General features: G+C 31.4%; 1 protein-coding gene across 20 annotated transcripts; it reads left to right on the top strand.

Moving 5' to 3' along the window:
- The first annotated feature begins 1,366 nt into the window (after window positions 1-1,366).
- LOC141707894 (serine/threonine-protein kinase BSK7-like) lies at window positions 1,367-5,806 on the top strand. 20 transcript variants are annotated; one of them, XR_012569191.1, is made up of 8 exons: window positions 1,367-1,624; window positions 1,784-2,365; window positions 2,909-2,989; window positions 3,236-3,285; window positions 4,156-4,308; window positions 4,440-4,519; window positions 5,181-5,261; window positions 5,476-5,806. XR_012569191.1 is itself a non-coding variant. In XM_074511335.1 (8 exons), exons 4-7 carry the CDS (start codon window positions 3,268-3,270, stop codon window positions 5,231-5,233), a joined length of 258 nt encoding a protein of 85 aa, XP_074367436.1. In that variant the 5' UTR covers window positions 1,367-1,624; window positions 1,784-2,365; window positions 2,909-3,051; window positions 3,236-3,267; the 3' UTR covers window positions 5,234-5,261; window positions 5,476-5,803. The 20 variants fall into 20 exon arrangements, 10 of the variants coding, with proteins under 10 accessions (XP_074367436.1, XP_074367438.1, XP_074367435.1 ...); XR_012569192.1 differs by having other exon boundaries at window positions 4,486-4,519; window positions 5,476-5,805; XM_074511335.1 differs by having other exon boundaries at window positions 2,909-3,051; window positions 4,486-4,519; window positions 5,476-5,803.
- Window positions 5,807-9,058: the final 3,252 nt, after the last annotated feature.

The raw sequence follows: 9,058 nt of genomic DNA, 5'->3' as shown, positions 1-9,058 counted from the left end.
AATAATTATTCAGTTTATTAAGACCTTGTTTATACCATGCTTTCATTGGAACCCATGGTGACGATGAGTTCGATTATGAACTAATCGTTGTCATGGGATTCTAGCGGGTTTACTTATGGATTTCAATAATTAATTTGTTTCGATATCTTGGTATGTGGTGATTGATTGATATCCTAGTATTGGTTGTGCTTATTCGTCTTATGTGCGTAGCTAGCATATAAGATAGCGTGTTAATTTATATTGAAGCGACAGTGAATATAGAGGTTTAGAACTTGCCATGCTAGCATAGGTTCATGTATTTGTTATGTATGATTCGTAGGTAGTTTTAACCACCTTACTTGCCCTATGTAAACAAGATAGATAACTTGTGCTTAAACCGTTATGTTGTCAAATTCTATAGACATATAGGGTCTCAATATAATTGGTGCCTATTCAGCTTCTATCTCTTTTGTGGATGCTTGGTATTATGGTATTCGTACAACGAAAGTTGACGTTTATCAATTTCGTGTTATCTGATTAGTGTCATCACCATCACATACTAGGGTTAAAGACATAAACTTTGAATGAAGTATTTAATGAAGTTAGAATCCCATGTTTGTCTTATACAGTTTATTCAATCTTTTATTCTCGTAGCTAATCGCATTTTAGTTAATATCTTAGTTAATCAAAACCCTTATTTGATAATTGTCTTAGCAGTGAAGGATAATCATACATTGATGCATAGGTGTACATTCTGAATTTAACTTAATAGAGTCTCTGTGGGAACGAACTAGAAGATATTCTATATTACTTGCGATCGCGTATACTTGCGTGTATTTTAGCGCGTGTTTTCGCCCTAACATCTTTTTATTACACTACGCCATAAGTGGGCTACTATAATGCAAGTGTTACAAGAAGCGTTACATTAGCTAAGAGATTTTTGGCCTATTGTAACACCTCTCTTGCAGTGTTACAATAGCTATAAAGCTAGTGTTGCTGAGAATTTCCGGTGTTGCACAACATGTAACACCAACAACTGGTGTTACATTATATACTTTTTTATTTTTAAAAAATATCAAAATAGAAATATTATCATAAATTAGTAATAAAATTATATCATGGATTATTAATGAATCAATAATGTAATATATAATATAATATAAATTAAATAATGTAATTATTATACATAAATTATAAAATTAACTTTTTAGTGTATTATTAAATAAATAATAAATTAATAATTAAAATTAAAAACAAAAAATATAAAAAAATAAAATTTTCCCCCTAAAATTTATTAGGTAAAAAGGTGGGCGGCCCCCCTAAAATGAACTAGGTAAAAAGATGGGCGGGATTTTTCCATTAAAATGAAAACATATCCGGACTTTACACAAAACAGATTTAACACGCTCAAACAATCTCTCTCATGTCACCCTAGTACATGTTCCTCGACGTTGAGGGCATCCCCGAAGCGCGGGGGATTTTGTGACATTTCTGATTGGCTGTCTTGTATTTCTAATAAGTTGTTTAATAGTTGGACTCTCTCAAATCACCCTCTCTATCGACTCTCAAATGATGAATTGAAAAAGAAAGTGAAGATTTGATATTTGAATTCACACACACGCACATGTATGAATCTAAATTAAAGGTTGTTACTAATTTTTTTGATTTATTTTGTAGGTTTCTATGGCTTCAAATTGGGGCTTTAGACCTTAGTTCTTTCTTAACAACTAATCAATTGAGTGCTTTGTTTGATTCTGTATGTATGTGAGTATTTTAATTTATATATGTATGAAATGAATTGCAGTAACTTGAGAAAGAAAAGGCACCTCCTCCGTCTTCAAAGCCAGCTAAATCTGGATGTGGCAAACCAAAAAAGGTCAAATCTCGCTCTCTCCCTCTCTCTCTCTCTGTCTCTCTTTCTGTCTCTCTCTCTCCCTCTCCCTCTCTCTCCCCCCACCTCTCTCTGCCTCCCTGCCCCTTTCTGTGCCTCTCTCTAATTTAATTAATTTATATGTGTTTATGTTAGCCATTACGCATCTCCTGTTGAAAATGTTACGTGATGAATAAAATTAAGTTATTTGGAAATAGTGTTTTTTAATTATTAATGATTTCTAGCTGAGTATAATTCGATTGTAATGTAATGTTTTGATAATCCTTTGTGTATGAGATTTTGTCGAGAGATTATAGCTCAGTGAATTTTACGGAAAGTAAAACTGTTTGATGCTGATTACGAGGGTATGAGAGCTTTACGGTATACTGACATCGAGATTATGGTTGGAATTCCCAATGAGATGTTAGCAACTCTGGCTTCCAGTCCAAAGGCTGCTGAGAAATGGGTGTCAAAAAATATGACTGCTCATTTACCTGGTAGTGGTGCTAACATCAGGTTGGGCCCTGCCTATCTAGTTTGTTATATTTTTTGGCTGTTGAATGCTATGTTTATTGTTTAGAAACAAAATTAAAGCTAAATATATGTCTAGAGATTTTTTAAAGAACGACAAGAGGCATATTAAATCATTGGGGAAGAGGTAAGATTTGAAAATGCTGTAAAATATGTAAACTCTATGCCACTTTGTGTACAGACTATAGACTATAGCCAAGTTTCTATTACAAAAGGCTTTATTTTGTTTTTTTTTTGTTTTTTTATTGCTAAGCAGTTGTATTTTATTTTTTAGAATTCCATGTAGGATTATATAAAGGTTACTTATCAACAGAAATATTGTTGGTAGTCTGAAGTGTGTATAAACTTTGCCCAATGGAAATGTAAATTGACTATTGAGTAGTATTATGAAATAGAAAGATTAGCAAGCAGATATGATAAAAATGGTTGTTAGTATAACAAATAAAAATTGTTATTTGTCATATGATACATGAATGTGAACCCCAGTTTATACTAATACATAGCAGTTTGTGTCTTTCAATATTGTAGGTCTGGAACCGTGAGAAGATGTACTGCTAGGAACAGATTCCTACACATGTACTGCTGGCGTATTAAGGCAGTTTGCAATAGGTATTGGTAATGGTAATACTGATGTTGGTTTTGTACTGGGCACGGGAAAGCTTTTGCTCAAGGTTTCTAAATGAAAATTCTACCTTTCTTTCTTTTTTATGGTTGCCAGTTTTCTACTCTATTTCTGTTTTTCCTTTTTTAAGGATTAGTTATTTTAGAGTTGAGAAACTATTATCAATATACAAAAATTCCAATTTCTTTTTACCTGATTACAAGATTACACTCTAATGTCTTTTGCTTTCACAGACTTTTGGTGCACATAGAAACTAGCAGGAAGAATGTACCAAAAGCAAATGGTAAGATATATCTGGTATATCTGTGACATTGTAACAAGGAAGCCTTGTCATTAACTAAATTCTGAGTTTACGTGCTTCTTTTTATACTGACTTTCTTCCTCAAGGATTAAAACATTTATTTGATTTTAAAAATGGTAATCTTTATTAAATTAATTAACATATTTTCAAATTCCAAGAGTTTCGTAAATAGGTAAATTATTATTTATTTAATATAACATATAATTTTATTTTATTAAATTTAAAATGATTAATTTTGTACTGTAAAACTAGAACTTAAATATATATTTGATTTTAAAAAAGATTTAATTGCATGCAGGTAATTTTTTTTATTTTAATATTAGGATACTATTTAAATACTAGATAGAATATTTATTTACTGAATTTAAAATTAAAAATAATTAAAAAACTTGAGAAATGTTAGTGGTGTACATGTATATATATTTAATGATTGACATATCTATTTATGTATATTGGAGATTGGGTAGTTTTATGTATATTGACCTATCTATTCTCATTATGTAAATTGAAAATATTCAGAAAAATAAAGATCAATACGTTTTCTTATATTTAGCTACCTCATAGATATTGTTTAAATTCAAAAACTGGCCTTCCCAGTTCAAACCAGCATAATTTTAAGCTGTCAATTGTTTCCGTAAATAGTTTTAGTAGTATTATTTGTCTTGTCTTGTTGTTGTAGCTAATACTTTGTATTATAGGTGAATTACTTGAAGGAAATGTTGTTGTCTGATGATGGGAATGAGGATTGCGGTGATATGAAAAGTTGCTAGTAGGATGATGATGCGGTTATCAAAATATGTTGATGATGCTTCGTATGTAAAGAATGTATGAAGTTAAAGGTGTCTTTTGCAGGTTTCCTCTCAAGAACTTATGGGCATACCAGATAGTACTGGTGCTTTCCCCCTATCCCCGCTTGTTGATGCTTGCTTAAGAAATGATTTGACAGCTATACATGAGATTTTGGAAAAGCTTGGGTACAAAGATGACAAGGGTGCTGCAACTGAGGTTTAATTCTACTATATTATATATGAATATATGACATGTTTTTAAAATATGTACATATCACAGTTCCAATTTATCTACCTATTATTTGTGTGGTTTGTGGCGTTTTTTTAAGAAAAATGTGGAATCCACAGCTCATCATGTTCTTGTCATAAGCTTAGCTATTGTTTGGTCTAATAGCTGATAATGCTGGTGGAAAGAGATGAGTCAGCAGGTAACATGTTGGGTTGAGGAATAAATATGGAGAAAATATCTATGTTATTATTACATGTATAGTTTGTTTTTGCATCCTGAAAGTGTTCGAGAAATCACCGATATCCTTGAGGTAATTTCCATCAAACTTGGTTGGTTCTGCTAATGTTCCATGCCCTTTTCTTACTTTACTCTTTTAGGTTTCTTAAATCATGTTAAATAGGGCTCCTTTTTATTTCCTTCTTAGTTGCTTAGTTTGATTGTTTTGTTTGCGTTTGTCATCAGATAATTTCATTATAACATAGTGTAAGTTACATCTTAGCTATCAGCATGTTTGTGTGAAAAAAAAGGTTGTTTGCGTGTGTAAGAATCCAGGCTGTCTGCGTGTGTAAGAATCAAGGTTGTGTGTTTGTATGAATCAGGTTAAGGGCCCTGTCAAGTTTGACTTGCTTTCTGCAAAAAAAAACCAGAATAACAGAGTTACCTGAATCAGACACAGCCATTCTTACATATATAACCTAACCATCTTCTGAGAAGCCTCTCATATCATATAGAGTGCCGAACCACAACAAACATACACTTCCACCTCTTCTAACATCTATATCATGTAATATATGTTTTCGGTTTTGTCCATTTGTTTGAATATGCATATTTGTGACCATATCTTGTATCAATATGAACAGGTGAGGTGTGTAAGACCAATGCCTCTCATGGAAATGGCGAGCTTACTGAATAGTTACCACTTAACGGTTTGTCCAGGACTGGTGAGTGTCTACAACACTGCAATTTCTGTTGATTGACACACTTCTCTGACTTAGCAATTTTTTTGACAACACCTTTTATTGACTTTCCGATTTCATTGTCATGCACTGCTTTTAGATTCACAACACCTTTTTTTGACTTTCCGATTACAGTAATTCTGAGTGACATAACTGAATTTTTGCTAACGTGGTCGCCTTTTTATCTTCCTTATTACAGCATCGAGAGATATTTTCTCTCAAATCATAGACACGACATCTCAACACAAACTGCTTGCTGGACTTCTCAACACAAACCATAGACAAAGTTAAATTATTTTGTCATCATTGTAGGCGTTGGGATGAGATTATTTGCAGTACTTTGGTCATCGTTGGCGTTGGAGATGGTTTGGAGAATGTACTGTTATGTAGTTGTTTGGTTTGCAGAGCTGAGACTCTTATGTACGCAGATTTGATGTTTTTGTTGATTATAAATTGTTCTAAAACCAAACCTTATATTTCAAAAATGTTTAGAATAACTGTTACATTTGTTTGTTCTAGTGTAACATTTGTTTACATATAATGTTATATTATATATGTTACTAGTGTTACAGTAGATAAAAAAACTGTTACAATACACATATTCCAGTGTTGCCTAACTAAAAAAAATTGGTGTTATAATACATAAAATCTACTATTACAATAGGTTATGTGGGACCCCCAAGGTGGGGTCTACGGGCCCCCCCACCTAGGGGGCCATGTGGGGTCCACGTAGACATCATGTAATTTTGATCAAGCTACTGTATCACTCATTTTGTGTTACATTTGAGCCTGTTAGTGTTACAGTAGGTGCCTATTATAAGGTTTTCCTCTCTGTTACAATAGATTTGTGAAGTGTTACATTAGGTTGTCTATTCTAATGCTCGTATACGTAACGCCCCCTGGTGTTACAATAGACCTATTGTAACGCTTTTGGGGCCTATTGTAACACCATTTATGCATTACAATAACCCACTTATGGTGTAGTGTTACCTGAAATATGTTTAATACAATTTTGTCCTAGGCCTTCGAGTTGCCTTTTTGTTTAAATACATACCAGTGGTGGCCGATATGTTGCATTTATATGCATACCGGTGGTGGCCGATATGTGGAATTTATTAGAGTACTCATGGTTTTGGACATGTTTTACGAATCATGATCCAGTGCTATCATACGAACTGATCAGCTGTGATAGTACGTTCGTCAGATATAGTGAGTCCAATCTAAAAACTTATCGTTTAATGGTTAAGCTTATTATAGATTATGATAGCTTTTATTCTCGTACGTATCCTGTGATTGATAATCAATAATAGATGAATTATCATAAATTCTCATTGCATGATTTATATTAAAATTTGATGTTGATATTTAATTTGCTGTTAAATATAAAAATTGGTATTAATATATATGATTGGTGTTGACTTCAATATGGAATGTTGTGACCCTCAAAGTTAGTATTAATATCTAATTTAACGTTGACATGAAGATGAGTATTAATATCAAGAGTGCAGTTTTGAGTTAAGTTTATGATTCAGTCTGTAGTTACTGTTTCATATTGTTGTTTACGATATCTACTATTTTATAAGTTTTATTCTCGTTGAGTTTCCAAGTATTGCTGAAACATTTCTGCTCAAAAATATTAAAAGGATTTTGAATACATTTAGGGAACCAATTTTGGGGTTCCTTAACTCAACTTATCTGAGTTCAGCAATTATGATTTTAAATGTTATGTCTCATTGCAGATATCGGTTTTTTATATCAAAAGACCATATATATGTTATACTGAACTCGCTGAGCATTTCTTTCGCTCATACTTTCCTGTTTTTAAATTTAACCTTCCAGTGAGGATTAGATTGCGTTGTTTAGTCGTGTAATCGAGAAAACAAAGAAGAAGTTTTGAAAGGTGGTTGGCCCAGGGTTTGCGGATTAGTGTAAGTTCTATTATGTATAGTTGTGTGTGTGTATATATTAGTTGAATTATTGTATAATTGGGTCTGGTTTACTTCTTTTCGAAACTATACTAGCGGGTTAAGTTTTGAGTTCTGAAATTGTTGAAAAAAGTTTTAATAGAAGTCAAAAAATTATTTGTGAAATTTGGATATCTTGTTTCTAGAACTGTAACCTAAAAAGATCTTGTTATAGTTTTGGGTCGCAGATACTATATTTCAACCGTTGGCATTTGTTTATTAATTAAACAGATTGTTTTGGATTAAGGTTTCATAGTGGCGACCAAATCCTCTGACACCGTATTTGGGGGGCGTTACATTTACTATTAGTTTGGGATCATTAGTTAGAGAAAGAGAGACTACACACGTACGTACTTACATAGCTAGGGTTGAGATTCTTCTTCTCTTTCGTTGTATACACTTAGTTTTGAGCCTGGATTCATTGTACTTTATTTTTATAAATTTTAAGGTATTCTTGTCTCTTCCTATTTGATTGATATTATTTCTACATGGCTTTCTCCATTATTCTCATTGTTTTGATGTTAATAGGAGTGAGTAGTTATATTCTAGGGCATAAAAGAGAGGCCATATTTGTGCCATTATTATATCTTGAATTTGTTAGTAGTTTAATGGGTAAAGAGTGATTCTATTCGATATATTTTATTGTTTAATCTATGTAATTAGCTTATATCATGGATTAACTATATGTGAATATGGATAGTGGATCGAGAGATAGTACTCATTGGAGGCACACATAAGACTATTAGAACGAATGTAAGTGCGAGAATGTTAATGCTTGAGAAAGAATAAAAATTGCTCGAATTACTTGACCTATTGAATTGCTACATTTTTGTGACTATTTTGGTATAAGCATGATGGACCTTAATTTCCCTAGACCTTTAGTTAATTGATTCTAAATTATATTTAACTTGCACTAGTAGTTAGTTAATAATCCTTGATATTCATTTCTCTTGGAAACAATTCACAATAGTTAGATTAAAATTCCCAAAATAATCTATTTGTGGATACGACCCATACTTGCCTATATCTGCAAAAAACATACATCGTGCACTTGCGGTATTATAAAATAACACATCATATACTCGACCAATTTTTTTCATATTCCAATTCGTTAGGAAAAGCATGCATTAATATGCAAATACCAAAATTTATGTATATGATATTTTTAATAATAATAAAAATTTTAAAGTGTTGAGTTTTAAATTCTAGTTTATATTTCTAGCAGAACTATTTTAATATTTAAAATAAAAATATATTAATAAAACCTATAAATACACTGAATAATTTGAATTAATTCGGTCCATTCAATATTATTTACAGAAAAATAATTATATTAACCACGACAATTTTCATGAAAATTACTTCATAGAATTCTAAAAGGATTTATAAATTTAAACAAATAGTTATGACACTTTTAGTCGAATCTAGAAAATTAATTTGGAAAATAAATAATTTTTATTATTGAAATAATATATGGGAAAAAGTATAAATCATTCACGAATAAAAGTCTGAAAGGACATCTTCGATTAATTATTTATTTTGGTATTTGCATTATTTAACGTAAAATTTAAAATACGCATATCCTCTCCAAATATGTGTGAATTTAATTGACATAATCAAAAATGAAAATCCATCTCTTGTAAAATATTTTCAAAAATGTTTTTCAAGTCTATTTATATTTTAAATATAAATACAAAAGATATTCCAATTTGATGAAAAATCAATATATACTCTAAAAATTAAAGCAATGAGATCGTAAAAGAATTATCGGGATATGATCTTTCTTAGGCTCTCTTGCAATATTAATAAGTCAACAAG

Source organism: Apium graveolens, chromosome 2 (genome assembly GCF_009905375.1).
Source record: "Apium graveolens cultivar Ventura chromosome 2, ASM990537v1, whole genome shotgun sequence".
NCBI lineage: Eukaryota > Viridiplantae > Streptophyta > Magnoliopsida > Apiales > Apiaceae > Apium > Apium graveolens.
Note: the sequence above shows the minus strand (reverse complement) of the source record. Positions and strands in the feature narration are given on the sequence as shown.

What these genes read in the sequence shown, in the direction of transcription:
- LOC141707894 (XM_074511334.1), top strand. An exon ending in ACAAGGGTGCTGCAACTGAG is followed by an intron (nt 4,309 to 5,180) that starts GTTTAATTCTAC and finishes CAATATGAACAG; the next exon opens with GTGAGGTGTGTAAGACCAAT. An exon ending in TAACGGTTTGTCCAGGACTG is followed by an intron (nt 5,262 to 5,475) that starts GTGAGTGTCTAC and finishes TCCTTATTACAG; the next exon opens with CATCGAGAGATATTTTCTCT.